The following is a 24,655-nucleotide window of genomic DNA, read 5'->3' on the forward strand; positions in this document are numbered from 1 at the left end:
GGGTATGTAGCGATAGGATGAGAGTGAGTGGCTATAAACTGGAGGAGGGAAGATTTAGATTAGACATTAGGCAGAAATTCTTCATGCTGAGGATGGTGAGGCACTGGCACAGATTGCCCAGGAAGCTGTGGCTGCCCCATCCCTGGAGGTGTTCAAGGTCAGGTTGGATGGGGCTTTGAGCAGCCTGGTCCAGTGGGAGGTGTCCCTGCCTATGGTAGGGGGGTTAGAACTGGATGGGCTTTGAGGTCTCTTCCAACCCAAACCATTCCTTAATTCTATGACTGTAAGTGAATGGCAGCCTACAGGGTGCCAAGAAATCTTTGACAGTATGCCTTGTCCATCCAGAGAGCTATGTGCAGATAACACTGTGAACGAAGTTCATCAGGGGGATTCCAGAGGCACTTGAATAGGTTAAAAGATCCTGACTTATCTGACTATACTTCTTGCACAGACAGGAGTTACTTCTGGATTCTCATAGCAACTTTCCCACTGGACCACTGGCATGACTTCCAGCTTCATTACGTGTATTCATTCCCAATTGGATCTTGGTGACTTGTTAACTACTGAAAGCACTGGGACAATTCAAGAATAAATGAGTCATACTGGAATTTAAAAGAAATGGATTTTTTTTCCCCATGGATTTCCATTACCATCTGGGTGTGCAGCTAGCAGAAATGACCCCAAACTGATCTAAATGCATGGTCTGCTCATCTTGGAGCAGACTTCTGAGACCTTTCTCTGCCACAGATGAAGAGAAGATGTCCAATCCAGAAGACATTAACACGACAGATGGAGAAGCTCTCTCGGCTAGTGGATTATAATGCAAGGACTGCATTGAAATAGGTCCTTCTCTTGTAGCTGTATGAACAGTCTGGATTGAGCAGTATATGCTGAGATTGCTAACAGAGGAGAAAGTAAACATGAAATATTGCAAGCACATACGTGTTTGCTCCCAATACACCACAGCACTAAATCAGGTCATGGCCTGCCCCATCAGCTTCTATAAACATCAGGTAGGCTGTCAGGATGTAATGTGAGATGGCATCCAACCCAATTTAACCTCTGTTTAAATGAAGTTAGGTATTACTGCTGAGACAGCCAGCACTTTTGCATGCATAGAAAGCAATAGCTGCAAAACCACCTGCTCCAGGAGAGGTTTGAAACCACACACAGATTGTCTCTCCTGGGTTTAGTACCTGCTGTGGAAATCATACATCCTAACAGGAACTGGCTGGTAAGAATTAGCACTGGAAGCAGGTTGGCCTCCTCTTACAGATACCAGCTTGAGGTCCAGATGGCATGAATCTGCCTCTACTGTAGCACAGGTTCCCTGGTGATCCTGGTGTCTCTCGGCATTGGCTCCTTGCTTGATTTCTTGAGGATTATCAGTGGAGGCAAAATTAGCCTTCTGGGAGAGATGTCAGGACCAAAACACATTAAGTGATGATACATTCCAGCACTACACTAACAAGAGGGCAGGTAAGTGTAAGAGCAAGTATGTTATTACTTCCTGTAACTGTGAGCTCTGGCCCTCCTTTCCATTAGATTAAGAACTAAATGCAGGGTGATTAATGAGAGTACTTTACAGCTGTGGAAGTGTGCACAGGATTCTTTCTGGAAGAGGGCATGGAGGGCTGTGAGCCACCAGCAGAAAATCATTCCTCTCATGGTAGGCAAAAGCACCTGATTTCAGGTCACTGAAGCTGAATTCTGACTTGTTTCTGTGCTTCCTTTCTCATTTTTTTGTAATGGAGGTCAATTTTCACCTCCCATAGATGGCTTGGAGAAAGTGGAAGCGTCATGTTAGAAATCAGGAACTAGATGACATGCCTTGGGACTTCAAGACCCTTCTTTTGGGTCTTGAATAATACCTTGCACTCTATCTTTCTCAAGAAGTCTTTCTGGGTTTTTTTTAATATGTTTGATTTCCAAGCTCCATGACACATATCTTACCTTACAGATCGAAGTACAAGTATTGATTTGCACTTAGCATTCAAAGTATTCAAGCTTTGCCCCCAAAGTCATCTCTTTTGAGATCTAAATAACTCCTCAGATCACCTTTATCATACATGACAGATATGAGACGCGTACCTCAGCAGTTCCTCTGTGTCCTCCTCAGGACCTGTGTTCAGCACATACTCCCTGTTCTCACAGGCAGCTGGCAGCAGTAGCGAGTCACCCAGTCTTACTGCTCCACCAAGGTCTGGATCTTTGAATAATTTCAGATCTAGAAGCGGGAATCAGAAAATGCTGTAGTGAAACATAACACAATCTGCATTAACACTAGTTTATAAATCTGGCTATTGGGCTAAAAAAAGAGATCATGAGGACAATTCTTAATTTACAAGGACTTCTAGTCCACAAAGCGCAGCAATACTCAGCACTCTCAGGACTTTGTAGATCTCCTTTCTTCTTGCAGTCAAAAGTAGGTCACATTACTTTTGTTAGTGAAGCACAAGTGACTGTGGGACAGGCAGCTCCCACAGACCCATAATACCCAAGCCCAAAATGTCAACAGTGAACAACTATGGGAACTACAGGTCTTATTTATTCTTGCTGAATGATTCCAGATGATTCTACCCCAGTTGAAGATTTGCCTTAACATTCCCAAGCCATTATTTAGCCTGTATACTCTGTATCAGTACATTTTAAAAGTTCAGTTATACACATTCTTTAGATAAAACAATCTCTATATTTACAAATATAGAGCAGATTTACTCTCTTTTATCTTCTTCCCAGGACCAATTGATGAGAAATCCTTTTCTGGGCCAAAAAGTCCTTCATCTGGATGTATGTCCTCTTCAAAAATGGTTAATCTGGGCTTCTCTTCCTTGGTTGGAGGAGTAGATGCCTTCTTTGTTTTCTTAGTTCTAAAAACAAGAGAGACAAGAAAGTCAGCTGCAATTCTTCATTTAAGAGGAGAGATTTACGGCTAGAAAGTCTCATAAGCTGAAAATAGAGGGAGGCTGGAAAAGGATTAGAGAAAGGTACATATGCATCTGTTAGTGGCTGGCAGGAACAGGATATTTAGCTGAAAGAACCGCTGGTTTGACATACTCTACCTGGACTCAAGTTTTATATTCTTAAGAACTATCAAGGAACCCAATGGGAACTGGAAAACAGGGCTAATGATTCTGCATAGTGCGAATTACCACCCGACGACATTTATTTTCAGCAGCTTTACTCTTCCCACACAGAAAGTTTAAAATAAGGAAGAAGAGCAGTTCCAGCAACACAGTCATACAGAGACAGAAAAGGGATGGCTTGAAAAACAAAGTGCAGGTTGGTCTATCACATTGATCTCTTTGGACAAGTTTTTAAAACTCTCTGGCTCCATTTCCTTGCCAGTGCTTGCTGCTGTTCCTGACACTGCGTACTCCTTTCATAAAGGTGTTAAACACCCTCTCATCCTTACTAGAGGAATCATGATAGGAAAACCACATCACCTTAAAGTTAAAGCAAGCAGGGACTGGAGGATACTTGGTTGGACAGACTGCTGTTTGCAGAATTTACTAATGTCACCCAGTACCTTCTTGAACCAAGGACAGGATTAACTTCCTCTAAATTTGTAAAAATTTGACAGTAAGACAAAGTTAATTTTTAGCCTCCTTCTCTACTCAGTGGAAAGAAACAGACATCTCCATAGGGCAATTAATTCCATCTATTTTGAACATGGATATTTGGATGCAATGAATCCCTAAAGATCTTCTCCTCTCCCCTTGGCTGGAGAAAGAAGCTAAAAATTCGTTTGGATTAGAGGTCTCATTGGCACATGGCTTAAACAAGAAGAGCTGCATTGTCTTCCAAGAACAGAGTGAAAAGCGTGTGCCTCTTGCTCCCATACCTGGGAGTCACGTTCCTCTGGCTGATGCTACAAGGCAGCTTTCACAGTAGGGCAGCTTGAGTTATGAGGCAAACCAGATGGCATAAAAACTAAAATTTAGAGAAGAGGACAAAAATCTTTGGATGAAGTATCCAATTCAAGACAAGCCAATAGAGAAAAATTCCTTAGGACAACATGTCCTTCCTAAGGAATTGCCATATTTCAGAGATCCCTACTTTTGGCAGTCACGGCCTTGCAATTTCTATGGTAGCCCCTCTGCATGCCTCTTTCAGTAGAAGATCTGATCTGCTCTTTAAGGAGAGCAGGTCAGGTTTCAGCCTAAAGCAAACCCAATTATCAGCCAGTTATCAAAGACTAAGAACAAGGTCAAAAGATTATACATACATTCCAACTACATTAAAGAACCCTGTAAAATCCTCTTCTGATTACAGCTGCACACAAAAGAGTGGAGTCCAGTTACTTCCAGTTATTTTCACAAGTCTGCTATCACTGAAACAGGGATGTTATTACCTTTCTACCACCGCTTCATCTCTTAGCAATGAGAAATTCTGCCCTTTGGAGGCCTAAGAGTAAGCCCTATGAAGAACTTAAATGTGGCCTTATTTGGGAAGATACAATATTCCATATACAAAAGGTACCTGCAGTGATTAGCAAATTCATTTGCTGAACTATTTATAATACAACCCTTCTTTTTAAACAAGGAGATACTTCTGTGGCTTTTTTCACATTTATATTTAATACAGATATGCCTCAAGTGACTGAATTTAAGCTGCTTTTGAAAGGTCAGCTTTAAAGAACTGTCTCGTACTGAAGCTTTTGTAAAAGAGCCTTCTTCCAAAACCTGATAAGATCTAAATTTATAACATGTACGAGCCACACCACTTTCACTCAGGATTTCGACACAAATTCAAATTCATTGCTTTCTTAACTGCGGTAAGAAATAGATCACTAAAATGAACCTAAGTATCAAAGGAAAAGTTAAAAAAATGAAAGCCATTATATTTAAAAACAGAACAGAGAAACTGTAAGACTGGGTCTTTCAGAGCTGACAAATTGACCAAAAATAATCAGTAGACACAACTAAATCCAATCTATTGGGGGAGAAGCAACCTTTATTTGCATAATTCATTCCTTGCAAAGTATCCCTCAACTCTGCTCACATGAGACCCCACATGGAGTCCTGTGTCCAGTTCTGGAATCCCCAACATAATAAGGGTAAGTAACTGCTGGAACGAGTCCAGAGGAGACCATGAAGATGATCAGAGGGCTGGAACATCTCTGCTGTGAGGACAGGCTGAGAGAGTTGGGGTTGTTCAGCCTGGAGAAAAGAAGGCTCCAGGGAGGCCTTATAGTGGCATTGCATCACCTGAAGGAGCTACAAGAAACCTGGGAGGGGACTTTTTACAAGGGCATGGAATGATAGGACGAGGTGGAATGGCTTTAAATTGTAAGGGGGAAGATTTAGATTGGACATTAGGAAGAAATTCTTCACAATGAGGGCGGTGAGGCACTGGAACAGGTTGCCCAGGGACGCTGTGGCTGCCCCATCCCTGGAGATGTTCAAGGCCAGGTTGGATGGGCCTTGGGCAGCCTGGTCTGGTGGGAGGTGTCCTTGCCTATGGCAGGGGGGTTAGAACTGGATGGGCTTTGAGGTCCATTCCAACCCAAACCATTCCATAATTCTATGATTGTAAGTGAATGGCAACCTACAGGGTACCAAGAAGTATTCGACAGGACCCCTTGTCCATCCAGAGAGTTACTACAGCTCTCCTGATGCATAAAAGCTTGTTATGCCACAGGTATATATATGCAAGAGTCAATACATTTCCAAGCAACAGCTCTCCACTCCAGTGAAGTAAACAAGAAATTTACTAATAGTTAGCTGAAATATTCACAGCAAAGAGTATCAGAATGGTGGGAAATACTGAGGAAAGGGAAGAGAACCATAGTAAGTGTCATAAGGAACAGCCACATAAAACAAAATTATTTGAAGTGGAAGGTCCTGGTAATAAATCCCTGTTTAGTCTAGCCATCAAGCCAGCCCACTTACACTGACTTGCTTTCTGATTTGCCAGGGCACTTCACTGGCAGTTACAGGGCATGGGGCCAAACCCACAGGGCTTGACTGCTACCAGTAGGAACATGAAGAAGTTGTTTTTCTGCCTTCAAGATGTTTCCCCTCGCTGCCCTTCTAAGGAAGCCACAGTCGGAATGCCAAGTAATTTCAGCATATCCATACAGGGACTCTGTTGAGGTCAGACTCTAACTGGGAATCAGGATTCCCACGGTTCTGTATTTAGCTGTGCCAGTCCATGCTGTGCACTGCTGACCAGAGGTCACTGGATGAGAAAGGAGGTGTAAGAAGTTTAGGAGACTGTCTGAGGTTCTGGTTTCTCCATCAGCTTCAGCTGGCCTGAGTGTGTGTCTGCCTGCGCATGCATCTCCTCTCAACATATTCCTGTCACCTCCTCATATGCAAGGTACCGGGGACTTAGCTGGAACTGAGCTGCTTGTAGAGCCACACGCTAGTAGGCAGGCAGAGGAGATAGTTAATTCGATGACCAGTAAGCTGCTGCGGGAATGCAGAGGCTTTTGGGAAGACAGGAATGACAGAACATTTAGTCTCCTGAGGTATTACTGTACTCAAGCCCTGCACTTCATTAGCGCCTTCTTCTTACATCACACTCACAACCTTGGCACCTGACATTTGAAACAACCTGCACCTGGCAGCAGATGACCTGTGTCATTGCTATTTCTTTGAGGCTGAAAAAAGTGAACTCTGGAATATGACTCTAGTGAATATTAAAAATCTTAACTAAACCGAACCAGCCCTAACGATGACGTATGCTTCATTCAGCTAAACCTATTTACCCAATTGAGCTCACTGATTTCTGTTCACAAAGCACTGTGAGAACGACTCAGATAACGCTACTGTCTTCTGCTCTGAGTCCAAAAGGAGCCAAACTGCTTCATAAGTGACTGTAGATAGAGACCGTCCTCTTAAGTGACATGGACCAAAACTGGATGATCAAAATGAGCGTACGTATGACTCCACCTAGTCAGGCAGTTGGCACACGTGGAAATCTTATCGAGGTTCCTGGCTCCCAACCGATTCTGAAATCACCCACGAAAATGTCAACAAAACCCTGCATGCAGAAGAGACTCACTTTCAAATCTAGCCCTTCCTGTGAGCACAATTCTCATGTTATTGTTTACCGACACAATGTAGGTCACTTGTTTGGCAGCCTCCACCTCCCACTGACATGTCAGTCATGCAGGAAAGCTTTGTGGTGAACTGTGGAAAACAGCCACGGGAATAACTTAAGACATTCCAAAGTCAGACTTCCAGACCTGTATGTGGGAGAGGTATATTTTGTAATGTGCAGACAGGAGCCCCTAAAACCCACGCTCACTTCTGGGTTAAAACAGTGAGGGCAATTATTCAAAGTATAATCTCAGCACACAAAAAAAATTCAGGGTTTATTATTCCAAAAATATGATCATCTCTTTTTTATAGAAATAAGATTATGCTCCAGGAAAGGAATGTTACGGTAAAATATATAAAAAAAGACTTATTCAGAATATACAATCATACATACAATAATAGAATGGTTTGGGTTGGAAGGGACCTTAACGATCATCCAGTTCCACCTCCCCCTGCCATGGGCAGGGACACTATGAACAGTTCATGAACTGCAAGGCTCTTTCAGCACTTTTAAGACACTATATAAAGGTATAAATAAAGAAATCCAAACCCTTATACATCTCAGTAAGATCCGAACTAACAATTCATATCACTATTTGCATTTACATATGAATATTTTATATACATGTCACTATTTTAGGTATCCAGGGGATTTTACAAGGAAAGAGCTCACTAAGATAAATAGACCCCCCAACTCCTACACAACTAGGTTCAAGCTTGGACAAAAGAACCTCTGCTAAAATAGCAGCAATATTAGCACATCTTCAAAACCATTTCTGAACAAAACAAAAGAATCTATACACTAGTTCATGCAGAAAACAAAATGTCATCTGCTGCTTTCTTTTCATTCAACAGAGCTCATTTTCCAAAGCCGCCCGATAATAACAGACAAGACAAAAGGGGTCATTCTCATCCGCTCTGGGCAAAGGATGCTGAATAGGAATTCTAAGCCCATCAGCTCAACACAGCCTGACTGCTGAGCATTGAGCAACTGTGACAAGAGCTGGCCGCAGGGATATTTTACCTCACACAGTAATCTTTTTCTTGTGGACACCACAGTAGCTTACAGTGTTTTAAATGGCCCTGACACATCCCAAAATAAGATAATGCATTATAGATGGAATAAATCCTCTATTAAAAATCATTTGGCAGAACGGCATTCAACTGCAGGCAAAATTTCCTTTGCTGCAGCCCCTAGATCAGGCCAGCTCTGACTATTGTTCCACCAGAGCAACAGATGGAAAGGAAGCCTGAAGGAACAGATTTTCATGAGTTCAGCTCTCATTTAGAGACCTGCATTTGCAGAGAGATTTTTCTGAAGGGCTCAGCACACAGAGCTCCCTGTTCTTCATAAAAGAAGCCAAGCCATATTTATAATCTGTCCTTAAGCTTTCTGATTAGATCCTTTAACAATATTATTTGAAAACAGATGACAAGAACATTGATGGGCAACTTCTGTTTGGTATGCAGCTCATTAGCAATAATCACAATACAGAAACATCTCCTCAAAGGTTTTCACCTAAATAATAAAGCACATATGCCCAGCAAGGGAACAAGGGTTACCCAGCACACTGCAAAGAAAGAAAATTAACATAAAGGAAAATTGTTTATCAGAGAATCCCAGAATAATAGAATCGCTAGGTTGGAAAAGGTCTTTGAGATCATTGAGTCCAACCATACCTGTCCACTACTAAACCAGATCCCAGAGCGCTTCTTCTACCCGTCTTTTAAACCCCAGCAGGGATGGGGACTCCACCACCTCCCTGGGCAGCCTCTGCCAGTACCTGAGAACCCTTTTGGTGAAGAAATTTTTCCTGATGTCTAATCTGAACACCCCCTGGTGCAACTTGAGGCCATTTCCTCTAATCCTGTCACTTGGGAGAAGAGACCAAACCCACCTTGCTACAACCTCCTTTCAGGCAGCTGTAGACAGTGATAAGGTCTCCTCTCAGCCTCCTTTTCTCTAGGCTAAACAACCACAGTTTCCTCAGTCACTCCTCAGAAGAATTGTTCTCCAGCCCCTTCACCAGCTTCATTTCCTTCATTATCATTTTCATCTGAGTTTTCTAGGCTAAACCAGGATGTGAGACTTGCTGAAACAAGTCAAGGACAACAAAAGGCAAGTTGCAAAATATATTCATAACTGAACTAAACCACAGTAAGGACGCTGGTCCAGAACAAGACTGGAATAATAAAGATGCCATAATAATGTGCAAAAGCCAAAAATACTCACTTATATTTTGGGTTTCACCTGCAAAGCAGCAGAATGGTACTTTCAGAGTTTTTCACAACAGGGAAATAGTTCTTATCCTTATAATGATGCACGTTTTCAAATATGCAATCCCAGATAACACATAGCAATGTGTTTTGGAAAAACATGGCCAGGCATCTTTCTGCACCCTGCATGTAAGCTCTCAACACACTTCAGAACTTCTTGGAAGTTACAGAGGGCTAAAAGTAAATATATTTCAGCTATTAGAAAAGTTAGAAAAGTACAACACAAAGAAGCATGGGCTGGTGAGCACAGCCTTGATACCTGTCAAAGTTAAGGACAGACAGATAATCAGATATAATCAGTTAGAAAAGAGCATTCATTATTAAGGTCTTGCCAGAATCATACGAGCCTACAGGCTTGGTTAGTAATTGTTTCTCATCCAAGGACTGACACAGCAGCCCTGAGACTTCCCACCATTTTCTTCCACAGCAGGACCAGGACAACAGAAGTTCCTCTCTTCCAGCTCCTGTGGGCAGGGATTTCACTGCAGCATTGCAGGTATCTGCTCCTTGGTAGAGAGAGAGCCTGAGCTGTCTCTGCATTAGGTTAAGCGCTCAGACACCTCACACTAGGAGAGATAAAACCGGAAGAGCCTCTTTTTGGTTCTTCTCCATGAGATGGGGAGGAGAGACTCTCATGTCCTGCTGTTCAGCCTACGAATTAGTAAAAGAGCTATGAGGCAAGCATGATGACGGCAGCATCAGGGCTTGGTGTATTACCAGCTTTTATTATGCCCCTAATTCTTTTTCTCTACTTGTATGTTTGTAGGACTTGATGTCAAATTGATTAGAGGAGATAAACATTGATTTTTCGCTCTGCTTCCATCTTCTAGAGCACTTTCTATTTTCCCTGTGCTTTGTCCTTGCAATTTCTGCCTAGTATCACCCTATTTTCCCTTTTCATTCCTCCTCAATCTATTTCCACAGATTTCTGGCCAGTATCAGCACTTTCTTGCTCCACCTCAAGGATCTGCAGTCTTGCCTTATTCTCCAGACTGACAATTGGTCCTCCTCCTCATCTTCAGCTCACTTTAACTCCCCATCCGCATCATGTACCTCTTACCCTCCAGACCTCTACTCTGGACTCTTCTTGTGCTTTAACTCTGGAGATTACTATTGTAGGTCGAATGATGCTTTTGAAAAAGATCACAAGCTGTAACTGAAGGAGAAACAGAAGCTGCAGTAGGAGAGTAGGAAAAATGCAGAAGGGAGGATATGGAAAAAGAAAGGATGAAATTAAGCAGAGATAACAGTAGGCACGTTAGCAAAGGAGGAGAAAGGGAAGAGGTTGAAGCTGATCACAATCCATAACCAGCTATAACTGCTGACCAACTTATACAAGGCTGCTTAACAGTCAGTTTTCAATAAAAGGTAAAATTCAGGTTAAAACTTAAAACATAAAATCTCTCTGAAGAAAGGAAGCTTTACTGGGAAAAAAAATAGGATTAACAGTCTCAGCTTAATAAGCTCTGCCACATGTTATTCCTTCATCTACTTCTTTTAAGGTCACTATTCAAGATCGAGTTACTTTCAGGAATAGGCCTTTGCTTTATGTTTTGACCCTGTAAAAATTACATTCCAAGAAAAAAATCGATTCCCTTGCACTAATTAATAATTGTTACAGGTCTGTAACTCCAAAGACAGTAATATCTTGAGCAAGTACTATGTTGCGTGCCTGCAAAGTGATGTCTACATGCTGTGTAACTCAGCAATAAAATGTGTGACAAGAACATAAATATGACAACTGCAATGAAATCAACCTGACAACATTGTCCCTTTATGAGACATTCTTCACAAAATGTCCTGAGCAGCTTCGCAATCAGAGTCAACCAAGCAGAAACAAACAAGGAGCGAAAAAACTAGCTAGCAAGCATATTATCTGCCAAATGCTCAATAGATTCAGGAGCAAGCACAAAAATAAGGCCTCACAAACAGGGAATCGATAGCAGCGAAAGTATCCAACGTCGGGGTTAGAATTCTTAAGCAAGTAAACAGCAACCGTTTTGGAGAAGTGATTCGTTTCTTCAACACTGAAATGGTAAAAAAAACCAAATATACATAGGAACACAGCACTATTATAGCTTCTTGTGAGACGTGTTTGAATAATTTCTGGAAAAGCATTGATAGCTGATGCCTGATTTCCAGAAGTGTTCGACACTCAAACCTGTAAACCACAGAACCACAGATTCACAGAATGGGATGGGTTGGAAGGGATCTTTGAAGAGCACCCAGTCCAACCCCCCTGCCATGGGCAGGGACATCTTTCACTAGATCAGGTTGCTCAAAGCCCAATCCAGCCTGACCCTGAATACTTTCAATGATGGAGTATCCACAATTTCTCAGGAAAATAAGTTCCAGTGTCTCACTACCCTCATTGTAAATAATTTCTTCCTTATATTCAATTTAAACCTACCCTCTTTCAGTTTAAAACCCTCGTTCTGTCACTACAGGCCTTGGTAAAGTCAAATCAGCAGGATCTGCAACAGTTTGGTGCCTCCTCCCAGGGACAGACAGCCTGACTGTCACACATCTACGTTGCAAAGGTTTCATTTTGTGTTACTTCATCTTTACTTCCTCACAAACAGGACGCAATCGCATTCAGCAGCATCTCCTGTCACTTACGCCTGACAACCTCCCGGCCTCGAGTTATGTTCCTCAGGAGGAGACGATTTCCCCTGTGCTGCTGCCTCACATTAGCTCCCCCCTCGTTGCATCCAAAAGTAGAGCAGGTCCAAGAACACTGACTGCAGGCACAAGTCTAGTTTTTATCTGCCTGTTGAAGAGAAAAGCCTCAAATAGATAATATATCAAGAGAAGATGTTTGCAGTGGGTCTTTCTCATCCCAGAGGCTCTGAAAGGTACCCTTCTTTTTTTCGCCTGGTACCTCCACAATCCCACCCCAACCTACAGAACAACTTTAGCAAACTACAAGTGATGTTCCAGCCTAAAATTTTGCCTGACAAACCTGTCATACCACATCTAAAGAGCTTATGAAAAGCCAGAGGAGGGCTGGTTACCAAGGCAGTGAGCAGATTCCAGCAGCAGGCAAGCAGGATTTGCACTCAGATGCAGACTGACTCAAAACTGCAGGATCTCAACTGCTCCATCCTACAGCTTGAGGAGGGAAGATGGGTCTGAGCCTGGTTCCACACTGTCTTCCCTCTCCCACATCTTGCTGTTCACAGAGGTCACTTTTTTCTCTTGGCTGCACCGTGGGTAAAGTAAACCTCTCACCACACCACGGAGACGGCTCCACAGGAAATAAAACAGCAAAGGACACAGAGAGACATTGTCAGAGCTAAATGCTAATGCTGTTGCAGACACAGCCTCATGTTCTGTGCTGATCACAAGATCAAAATCTCTTCCACAAAAAGAAAATGCAGCTTTCCCGCCTAGAGGTTTCCTGTGTTGTTTTTTGTGTAAAGAGGTAAGTTAAAATTGCTCTGAGTGAAATATTCCCCAGGCCACAGATGTATGTACTGCATGAAGCAATTCCACTTCTGATGTTGCAGACATTGCTGTAGGTCATGAATGTAGGAATAGTAAGACCAGGGAGCACCAGAGACACAAAACTCTCCCTCATAAGCAAGGCACTGAGTCCTGCAGTGGCAGCTGCGAGGGGCTTCTTTCTGCTGCAAGCAGAAAAATAGCTGACATAGTTTCATGTTTTTTTTTAATTGGATTTCTACTTACGCTTTTATCGCTAACTCGCCTGACTTCTCAGTGCATGAGCTTTTGCAACACGAGTGATTCCAGGGGCTGAACACTGAGTTCAGTGCACACAGCAGCTGGTTGTCAGGCTGAAGGGACGGGTTCAGCTGGGGAAGCACTGGGAGCCCAACACGGAGCACAGCGAGGTCAGGTGCTGAATTGCAGAAATTCGATAAATGCAAGCAATCCACTAGCACATGACTAAAAGAAGAAGAAATAAGTAGTCCTACAAGTGTTCTAGCTCATGCGTGAGATCCAGCTCAGCACTGGTGTTATTTAACAGCTGTGATGATATTCTAAAATCATAACTGAAATAATTCTCGTCCTATTGGGAAAAAAAAAAACCTCTCAGAGCTCAGCTCACCCAGAGCGACACTTGCTATTCCCAAAGCACTCTTCAGAGACAGCAGATGGATGATCTCAGTGAGGCCTCCAACCAGCATCTCACATCCCCAGAGAATTATGACTCGACACAAGCGACACGAGCCTGCAGATCCACCCAACTGATTCACTGCAGACCTTGCTCCTACTTAGCGACCTAACGATGTGCTACTGGCAGCTGCCCCCCCTGGGGCTGGCTGGATTTGGAATGCTGAAGATTAATGTGTTGCAAGGGACATGGTGTGGAAAATGGATCAGGGAACAGAGACTGTAGGTAGAAGTGCTGGTAACCATCTCAGATTCTCAAATCCCAGACAACATAAGGCATCGGGCCCCTGTAGATGCAAAAAGCAGCAAATGTGTCGTGCTCTATTAGCCCAAGGAGAGCCCTTTTCAGGGTTAGCTGCTGTTGATTCACAGGGTGAGCTTGGGCAAGTAACTTGATCCTTTGGGCCAGTCTGCTGACTCACAAATCCTACGTGGATTCAGTGTATTAAAGTTACATCATTTTACATCAGTGGAGAATCTGGTGAAATTCAGCCGTCTAAGTTGGAGAGATGTGAGAAATTAGCTGAGGTTTGGGAAAAGGGGGATCTTTCATTACACAAAATACACAGGAGGAGCAGAAATTATATCACTGGTTTGTGTCAGCGGGAGGAACTAGTGGAAAAGTGATGAAATCATGCTGATGACAGCAGGGGAGTAGCAATTACAAATAACTGCACGATGTTTTATGCTTCTAGCTCCTGGTGTTACAGTGGCTGTGGCAATGTTGAAGGAAAGAACGTCTTGTAGCACACAACAGCAACACAACGGCTCACATTCTGCAAGCAATGGTGCTGTGCTGCCAAGAGCTAGCAAACAACTGGCAGACCAAGCAAGTTCCTCCATAAGAGTAAGGGATTCAACAGGCTGTGTCACATCTCCTGCCACCTCCAAGGCCAACTAAAACAATGCTTATGGCCAACAGTCTTAATGTTTGGATAGCCCCTAAACACCTCACAGCCTTTGGAATTCACTCTCTTTGCACCTCTACATGACAGAGCATGCCAGCACTCTTATTTTACAGATCAGGAAGGAAATGTGGTCTTGAAAACCAGAGGTGAGCTGTCTGCAGCCTAAAAAGGATGTCTTTGAAATTAAGAACTGAAACCCTGAGATGCTGGCCAGCAGCTCTGGACCACATGCTTCTCCTTCCCATTTGAATATCCTGCATTGTGTGGCACTGCCCTTGTCTCTTGGCAGCACCACTGAACAAATAAAAACAGCTCCAAAGAGGTCAGGGTTTGCTGTAACAGCCCCTGAGGGAGGAGGTGAGGGTTAGCCCTCGGGAGCCTCTTAAGAATGCATTTGCTTTATTTCATATTAAAGGAACAGCTGGGGCCACAGCTCTGTCACTCATAGCCAAGATGAGAAAGACGGATGACTCGGGAACAAGTTTCCAGGACAAAACTGTTACACACAGCAACAGCCTGTGCTGGCAGATAACCCATCACACAGATGAAAAATGAGACGTCTTTAGCAAATGGGTTTAGATAATGTTGTAAGGTGGTTTTGAGGGTATGACACTGTGTTTTGTGTTTAATGATGCCTTCAAGAACGCCTCGGATGCTATTACAGACAAAAGAAAGTAATAAAGCAAGGCACAGCGAAGCTTGGAAATCTTCCATCCAAGCCACTCTGACCAGTTTGTGCATCGTGCCAAATATGTAGCGGTTATTACAGAAGATCACGGTTCAGAGAGGTGAGCTCAGGAAAGAGCCTACACCAGCAAAAACCCAAGTCAAGACCTTCTCCTAGCCAACTGACACACTCAGATGGCTGAACTCTGTAATACTTCAGAGCAGGGTAGCTGCACCCATCCAGTCTTGGGCTAGTTCCTGAGCTGTGCCCACTCTCACCAGGAGTTCCAGGAGCCACAGCAGCCACCTACACCTTGCTGCAAAATGCCCTTGGTGTTTTATGCTGATAGAGCATCCTGAAGTGTCAGACACACTCAGCACCACCTGCATCATGAAAAGACTCATTGCAGATCCTCAATGGCACAAATCCTGACTTCTAAATGTGCACCTTCTTCAGGCTGTCCTGTTGACAATGAAAAGTCATATCTACACTAGCAAATTAACTGTCAGGTCTTGGGCTGAGAGAACAGCACACAGTATTTGTCTTGACAGTTTTTAACACTCCCTGGCACAAATTCGGCCCAGGCTAATTACTGCTTCCCTAAATGATGTTTGGGACACAGTTTAGGGATGAGCGCAAGCTCAGGGGCCTTTCTGGTTTGGATGTGCCCGGCTTGCTCTGAGGAGCAAAGGGATTTAGCTGTTGGACAGGAGCTACTTCATCCTACTTGGCACAGAGCAAGACTACAATTCCAGCCTGCTTCCATTTACTAGTTTAGCCACAGTCAAATCACCTCCCACTTGTGTGTATTTCCCTGTGGTGATAAATCTTCCCCTCCTTATGATCTGCACATAATTGGGCATCTCAGGCAATATGGAAGGAAAGGTTTCGAGTCTTATCCAAAATTTATGGAAGGTAATAGAAAGCATTTTTTTCTCTTCAATGACAATTGTCATTAATCACAATCTGAATGCCGAATTTCTGTGCAAAGAGAAACTTTTCCCCAGGCAGACCTGTAAAATCAGTTTGATTCCTTTTGCCAAAGGGAAAATGGAAAGATATAACTTTTAAGTACTGTGATGTGACCTGAGAAACTGAAATGCAGAATGAAGAGCTGTCGAGTCCCAGATGTGTGTCTGTCCTTAAGGACATTCCTCCGTTTGCTGGCCCTGCAGATGATTCCTGATCCAGCCAACTGCTGCAAGGGGCAGTGGTGAGAGATGTGATCCTCAGGTGTATTAATTAGTACCAGCTCATAGTTACAATGGATAATTCATGCATTCTTGGCAAAGTTTTACAGCTCATTTCCGAAAATGGTTTTCCAAGAGCCACTTCTTTGATCCTTTGAAAGTAAGACAGAAACTTCTGTAGCAGATCCATGGGGAAAAGGGAACAATGGTTTTATTAAGTCTGCTGAATTAGGAACTTGACAGCATCAGATGAAAGGCAAAGCAAGTCTCCCATCGTGATTTAAACCGAGCATGCATTTACCCCACAGGCAGCTTCTTCTAGAGCAAACAGTTCTGACATATTTGGTGAACAGAAAAGCAACTGGGCAGCTCTGAATCCATCCCTCATTAGCAGTCTGTCTCATCTGCAAGCAGTTCCCTGCATCTGTTGATTAAAGATTTCCCGTGCCTTGGTGAAAGGAGCAGGCTAATCGATGAGGTAATGCTTTTTTATTCTAATTAAGGACTTGAGTCATCCTATTATTGTGAAGTCTGTGAAACAAAACATGATGTAATTGGGCAGATTTAAACATGTTCCATCCTCTTCAAAGCAGAAGTAAAAATAAAATACACTTTTGATTCTGTCTGGTTGTAAATTTATCCTATATCCCTCCTAATGGATCTCCTGCCTCCTACAAAACCTGCCTCAGTTAAGTAAGGAGCTGCTTAGTGCATCTGCAGAATGGCTCGCGGCACCTTCTGCACGCCTTCATGGCTGTTTAGTTCTGCACTGCTACAAATGACTGCACACTGCTGTTAAACAGGATGGGAAAATCAAAAGCTGAGAGTTCACTCAGAGGACTAAGGGAATTATTTGAAAGCTGATGCCAGCTAGTGGCAATGGTATTTCATTCCAGTTCCCTGACATTACTTGGCTGTACAATTCTTCTGTATACAGAAAAGTGTGTGGTAAGTTTGACTGCTTTAATGCATTAGAAACAATGAACCAGGTCCATTAAAAAAAAACGTGACATCTTTCTTAAAATTAGACATTTCTACTTCAGCAAGCTGGGCAAATTCCGAGCTGGGTATTTACATTTACATTGATGCAATTCCCCCTGCAATTCCATTTGAATTACACGTTCTTCCCTTACTGCCTGATGCTGCAATGAAGCGTCGCGCTAAACTGTTAAGCCCTTGCTGCATTTTACCCCAGGTGTAGTTACATTTGTGTTCTGCTTGAAAACACGGCCGGATGGCGTGCACAGCTGTAACACTACACAGACCACAGGGTTATTTGCAGTCCTTTGGGTTTAGGATGATGGTATAAACACAATTTTACTATTTATAAAACCCATTAAAGTATATTCAGTATTCTAATCAGAAAGAAAATGAAGCATATTAAAATAATTACTTGAACTCCTTCCCAAAGGAACCTCATGTTGCAGCTGTACTGTATGTAATGGAATTGCTCAAGCCAGCCACGACAGAAACTCTCCACTGAAGTTTAACCAAGGAAATTGCTTCAACATGCAAGATAAAACCTGGAGAAATAACGACTGCATAATCTTATGGAACCAAAAATCCAACACCAGACCAGGAAATACGAATGCAGACAAGGACAACGCTGGCACGAGGGAGGACGCTTGCAAGTTTTCCTTAGGTCAGAGAAATGACAACTTCCAGAATAAAAGAGAACACAGAACAGAAAATTTTAGATCTGCAAGTTATGTATCCCCTCCTCTCCAAACATCCCCGACCATCTGAGCATCCCAGCTCTGATCCCAAGGTACAATACTTTCTGTCTGTCACAAGCGGTCATAGCAGGAGGGTTTTTGCAATCCCCTGTTAAACGTGCTGTCCTGAAGGAATGCTTATGGATGTAACATATAATAGGAATATTTGGACTCAATGATCTGATGGGTCTTTTCCAAGCTGGTGATTCTATGATTCTGTATGCTACCTTCAAGCGCAAGAGTACAAACCCCACTCAGTTTTCCTGAGTGCACTCACTTAGGTTAGCACTACCACAGAGGGCTGAGTCCTCCACATGTCCAGCTCGATTCACCTGGATGGAAAGTACAGCTAGAAAAGGTTCTCAGTTCCATCACTCGGAGCCACACAGACCTCGGTGTGGTTCTCCCAAGGAAAATATATTCCAAGAAAACATGTTTCTTCCACTCAGAAGACAACACAAAATCAGTATGGGTGATTCTGTGAGATTCAATAGCCAAACATGGTTTCATTTTCCATGGTTTTCTTTCAAGCATACCCTCAACTTTTCATCTGTGGGAGGACAGCAAGATTTGCATTAAAGAAACATGGGAAGCTGTGCTCAGGAGATGGAAATGGAAGCAGAAGAGAAAGGAAAGCCCGCTGCATAAGAAAACAACACTCACAGAGCATCTATAAACATAAAAAAAAGTTCAGGACAGACAAACTGAGGGGACAGAATTCCCACAATCCATGCTATCCTGCTTACTCCTTAGCCACTCAGTTAAAACACTTCCACGGAGGGGCTATAAGGTTGCCCCCCAAAAGGGTTGAGAACAGACAATTCATGAAAAGTGAGTGAGGCTTATGCTTTAACTGCGTGGGTAATGCAGACTTTTTGCTGCCTTCTCTTCTTTTTCCTCTCTTTGATGGGGAAGTGCACTGTATCAGGCTGTCCTTGGTTTTCAGAAAAATTTCAGCTATCAGAAATGTTTCAGTAGAAGACCTGTGGGGTTGTTTACTGGGATTTTGCAAGTGCCCAATCTGACAGCAGCTGGACTGGAATAGCGACAAATGCTTGTGTCACTTGGCAAAGCGACAGTAGAGCATGCCTTGCAACCTAAGCTTGTGATTCAACAACTGACAGAAAATAAAGATCTGCCTGTTTAAAGCTCTGAAGGCTTCACAGCTGTGAACATGGATACACACACTGCTAGGAAAACAAGGCGCTCTCTTTCTTTCTTGTTCATTGTTTTAACTAACTGAATTTCATTAAAAAATAACCTATCTCTTCTCACTTCTTTGATATTTTGTCACCTTCACGCTCTCTATCAGCTGGTCGGGACAGACAGAGAAGTGTCTGCTCTGGATGAATCCCTCTGGATTCAGAGGGGAAGCCACGCACGTACCTGGCTGGACCAAAAGGCAGTTGTGAGTTTGTGAGCGGCTGAGCAGTAGGAGGATGCCTGAGGGGGCATCCTGAGAAGCAGCAGGAGTACAACCCTGCCAACCACGGACCAGAAGGCACAGCAGCTGAACACACATTTTGACAAGTTTGCTCCAGACTGTCTGTCCAGCAAACAGCAGCTGTGCCACGATACAGCTCAAGCCTGCAGAAATTCTCTTCCTCAGAGGTGGAAATCCACCAGCAAGCACACTGCCCTCACCAATTACAGCTCTGGGCACTCCATCAATAAAACCTCTTAGAAAGATGCTAAATGCAAGACTCCCCTTAAGCCAATTTCTGCTTCTGTCAGCCACTCTCAGCAGTGTAAGATTTCTTGCAGAGGAAGCATAATCCAAGAACCCAAAGTTGCCACTCATTTCTCCCCCAAAGACAAAAGGCTGAGGTGATCGTAGGCTATTCTGCCATAACATGGAAGAAAAGGAAAGGAAAAGGAACACTGGGATGAACAGCTCTGGACTCAAACTCTAGCCTGGCTGCCATTCAAGGGCTGGAGACATGAAGGTGCAGGACAAAATACAGAAACAACTGCTGGCTTGTGCATCAACCCACCACCTCCTGCAGCCTGTCTGACTCTGTGGGGCTCTGGCAAGGCCAGGGCTGGCTGCCTGGCTGCTCCTTTCCTGCCAACCTCTTGCTCAAATCCATTGTCCATTTAATCTGCAGCTAGAAAAAGCCCCAAGTCCTTTAATAATCTCCTTCCCAAAATAACCCAGAAATGGCAATCTTCTAGCACCAGGGGTGGTTGAGCTTGACCCCAGCAGCAACTAGCTACAGAGCTTTTAAAATACTTTGGCTGAAGGCCCCCAAAAGGTCATCTCTCACCCACCCCACCCCTTCCTAACTATTGTCAGGAGTTCGCTGCATCTGCGTTTAAACACAAGAAACACAAAGCTTCCACACAGCCACGTGCCTTTATTGCTCTGGGAAGGCACAAATTTGTATGGGGAGATGTCACAAGGGGCAATCCGCTGAACAACAAAAAGGTAGGGATGGAAACAAACTCTCTAGGACTCATGAGGAGACATAAGAGCTCTTGCCTAGGGAATACCCAGCTCTGGGCTCTACGCAGTTTGCCAGGAAAAAGCTAGGGCTGAGGGAGGATGTGCTGTCACTGGAAGATTTAGGGAGGTAAAGGAAGAAGGATGAAAGGGAGGGAACTGTGTGTGGAGCAGAGGCTCCTGCAAGGGCTGTGGAAAGCTGATGGAGGCAGGAAAGAAAAGGACAGGAAAAGGTGGGTTCTCCCAAGCTGGTGAGTGAATATTACCTCTCAAGTTAATTGCAGCTGGAGAAATGCAAGCGCAGGGCTGCTGCACACTTTAACCCATGAAGCAGTCATGCTCCTTTAGCAGAACTGTTGATGCTTTCTTCAGAGGAGCTGGTTCTGAGTCATTTTAATCGGCTGCCATCTCAGGTTTATTGGAGTAAACTGAATGTGAGTACTAATTAAGTTTTTTAAACTACGAAGTGAGAAGAAAGAGATGATAAAGCTCTTGGTTTTAACCTACGAACAATAAAACTGCATAGTTCATCCACAGAGGAAGAGGATAAAACCCAATTCAGTTACTGTGATGCGTTTTTTCAACTGTTATAAAATTCAGAGCTAGAAATGCCTAACTTGATCCTGCTTGGATCAGGTAAAAAAAATCCCAACCCAGTTCAGTTGCCTGAATTCCCTCCAGAAAGCAAAACCCGAAGAAGCCCTTGGGGCAGACTGGGAGCAAACACAGCAGCAGGTGGAAAGCTAATCCCTGTGTGCAGAGCAGCTCACAGCCATACTCTTATGTTTTACCAGCTCTTTTATACCCTGGGCCTGAGCACAGGAGCTCAGTTCAACAATTCCACTGTTAGGACAGTCACTGGCGCTCCCCTGGCTTGGGACAACTTGCCTTCTCCTAAAGCAGGAGGCAGCACAGGTCAGCAACTATCTCCAGTGGGCATTCTGGATGTAGCCAATGTAATCTAAAGGACAGGGGAATGTCACGATACAGACACAGCCAGGTACTGCCCACTCAGCCAACACACCCCGGTGTGGCTGAATGGACAAGCACTGGTGATGCTCAGGATTCCTGCTTCATACACCTCTTTTCACACCACGCAAATCTTGTTCTCAAACCACTAGCAAATGACACCTTTTCCCACTGCAGAATGTCCAGCAGCATCATTCAGAGTACCGCATCTGCGGGTGAAGAGCTCCTCCATCTTCTGGCTGTCTTCCACGCCTTTCCCTTCACAGAATTAGCCTCTTTTGGATCCAGTATTCTTGTTTCTTTCATAGAGTCACAGAACCACAGAATAGTTTAGGTTGGAAAGGACCTTAAAGGTCATCCAGTCCCACCCCCATGCCATTGGCAGGGACGCCTCCTGCTGGACTAAGCTGCTCAAAGCCCCATCCAACAAACTGCTCTTGGACACTTCCAGGAACAAGGTATCCACAGCTTCTCTGGGCAACCTGTGCCGTCATCACCCTCACAGTGAAGAATTTCTTCCTAATGTCTAGTCTAAATCTTCCTCCTTCCAATTTAAAGCCATTCCCCCCTCATCCTATCACTCCATGCCCTTGTACAAAGTCCCTCCCCAGATTTCTTGTAGCCCCTTCAGATACTGGAGGGTTGCTATAAGGCCTCCATGAAGCCTTCTCTTCTCCAGGCTGAACAACCCCAACAACCTTCACTCCTGAAGGCATTCCCATTGGAGAAACCCCTGCAAATGTGACTAGCCAGAAGTAATATTTTCCAATTTACCAGGAAAATCCTTTAAAAGACAGCACTGCTAAAAGACACTGAACCTCTGAAACCCCAGGTAACGTCAAAGCGCCACAGTAGCCTACTGAGCACTTAAATATGTTTATGCAAACGCTGAGACAGATAGATTTAGAGAAGAGTGATTAAGAGTGGTCTTGTGCTCACTTTAAGAAGAACAACAGAGTCAAAGATAAGTCAATGTACTTAATATTGCCCTGACAATGTGTAGCAAAATATGTATCTGATTTCCCACTTATGGAGGAATTAAAACATTTTATCGAAGGGATATTCTAAAGATCATGGCTTAAAACTTGAAAAAAATGAGAGCCCTGTGATTTACAAGTCTTACAAGATTTACGAGGCACTCACACTGCCAAGAAAAATGAAATAGAGCTAGAAATGTGCCACTGCTACAAAAGTAAGTACACTATATCCATTTTTTGCTGCACAGCTGGTGTCAAAGGACCATCTTGCTCAGTACTAGGAGTGCTTGTTCCTACAAGACCTGTATTTTCTGTCCGAAGCTGAGAAGATTTCTACAAATGTCCAGGAAAACTAGCAGCGTAACTGGTGACAATACCCAGGAATGGCAATACTTAAAACTAGGGCAGTAGGAAAAGAGGAGACAACACACACATTTCAGAAACATATTTCAAATGAATTTCAGTCATGCGTCCCACAAACGTAGCCTAATTTTGAGCATCTCATTCTAGGAAGAATTAGGCCCAGGCATAATAAAAGAAGGCAGCGGGGTCTTAAAAGCTGAAAACTTCATCAGAAATATGCATTGTGGATTTTGAAATGTTTACAATTTGGACAAGAAAAAAAACAGTCTTTCTGTTGTTAAGAATCCCAGACAGAGCCCAAGATCACCCCGCTAACATAGAAAGAAAGCTCTGGGGTATGAGAATCTTAAAGCAGGGAGCTACAAGGTTTGTGGACCATAATTATAGCCACAAAAACTGAAGAGCAGAATTGGTGAGCGAATCACTCACCAGACACGAAAGAGCCACTCAGACGCAGCCTTGAATGCGAGGAAGAGAATCAGCACAACTGGGATGTCTCCTCCAGGCAGAAGGAACCAGATCGTTATGAGCTTCCACCTGGATGATCACCAGCAATACACAACCAGAAAAAAAAACAGACCCTAGTGTAGCATTTTACCCCTAAGGCCAGTCCATTTGACTGGATAGCTGGTGGTTCAGCAGCACAGCAACAGTGCTGAGCCAAATCCAAGCCACAGCGTTCTGGCCCAGGAAGAAAGGTAGTTACCAAATGAAGCGCGCTGACAACATATGGAGGCCTGGGCTACTGGAGCAGTTTCATCCTCATCCAGAAAGGAAAAAAACTCTAAGATTATGCCAAACACATGATACAATTTAGGTCAGAGCTCTGCTGCTCAAAACACCCTGGCCACTGATACTGCTTGGAATGGACTGGCTTGTTTCAGTGCTGATTTTACATCTTTTCAAAGGTCTTTCACAAGGTAAATGGTCATGAATACATATATATATATATTTAACCTGAATTTATTATGCATTAAGGAGCAGTTTACTACTAAACATATTTATCCAGTCTGCATCACCTCCTTTTTTATTCACCCCCATCCCAAAGAAACTTCAAGCATACCTGAAGCACTAAAGCTGCAAGCTCCCTCTTCAAAACATGTGAGCATGTAACATTTTAATGGGCATAGCAGATATCCTGAAATAGTCACCCAAGAAATGCCCACCCGCTGTCAGCCAGGCTTCTGCCTTTGGCCTCTAGACACCCATTACTTGATACATAAAGCTGGGATATGATGCTTGTGTCCAATCTGATCTCCACGGATGCGAATTGAAAATATCTACCATGGAAGCAGGTTAAGTTACAGGAGAACAGAGACAATGTAAAACCAGGATTCTCATTTCCACTTTCATGTTTCTGCCTCAACACTGTACATATGAGATTCATAAACATAATAATAATAAATACTTATGGAGAAATATTTTATAGAACTAACCATTGCTTCTGACTGAAAAACATCTCACTGCATAACATCTCATGCTTCACCTCCGTACCTGGAAAGAACATACTTCTTACATAAATGAAGTTATACTGATTCAGTAAGAATTCTGTTCTCAAAAGGAATGGAACCAATAAACTAAATGAGGATTAAATACCAGATCCTGTCATCCTTCATTGCATTAAAAGACTAAAATAACCAAGACTTTCAAATGCTATGTCAAACTGTGCAGAGCAGGAACGCAAACTTCTTGCTTGCTTTGGCACAGCAAGTTCTTTACCGCTTATACTTGTTGTAAGTTGGAAAATGCAACATCGCATTTGCTGACCCAATAGATCATTTTCCTATCCAAAAAAGGACAGCTTCTTTTGTAAACTCACCAACTAAGGACCAACTAAGGACTAAGTACTGTTTTATCTAACTTTTCACTGTAAATAGTTATTTAACTTTCTTAATACTCTCCTTCAACAAAAGAATAATTTTGGCGCTGAGTAATTAACCACGTGCTTTGTCAAAAGATT

The 24,655-nt window shown here is 43.3% G+C and overlaps 1 protein-coding gene across 1 annotated transcript in view; it reads right to left on the bottom strand.

Moving 5' to 3' along the window:
- Positions 1-24,655, bottom strand: part of HS1BP3 (HCLS1 binding protein 3) — a 48,367-nt gene that overhangs the window by 9,592 nt on the left and 14,120 nt on the right. The window contains exons 5-6 of the mRNA XM_069850712.1: positions 2,719-2,870; positions 2,092-2,227 (exon numbers count right to left, since the gene is read on the bottom strand). Of these exons, the coding sequence (XP_069706813.1) occupies positions 2,092-2,227; positions 2,719-2,870 (288 nt within the window). The remainder of the gene's footprint in view (positions 1-2,091; positions 2,228-2,718; positions 2,871-24,655) is intronic.

Source organism: Phaenicophaeus curvirostris, chromosome 2 (assembly GCF_032191515.1).
Source record: "Phaenicophaeus curvirostris isolate KB17595 chromosome 2, BPBGC_Pcur_1.0, whole genome shotgun sequence".
Lineage (NCBI taxonomy): Eukaryota > Metazoa > Chordata > Aves > Cuculiformes > Cuculidae > Phaenicophaeus > Phaenicophaeus curvirostris.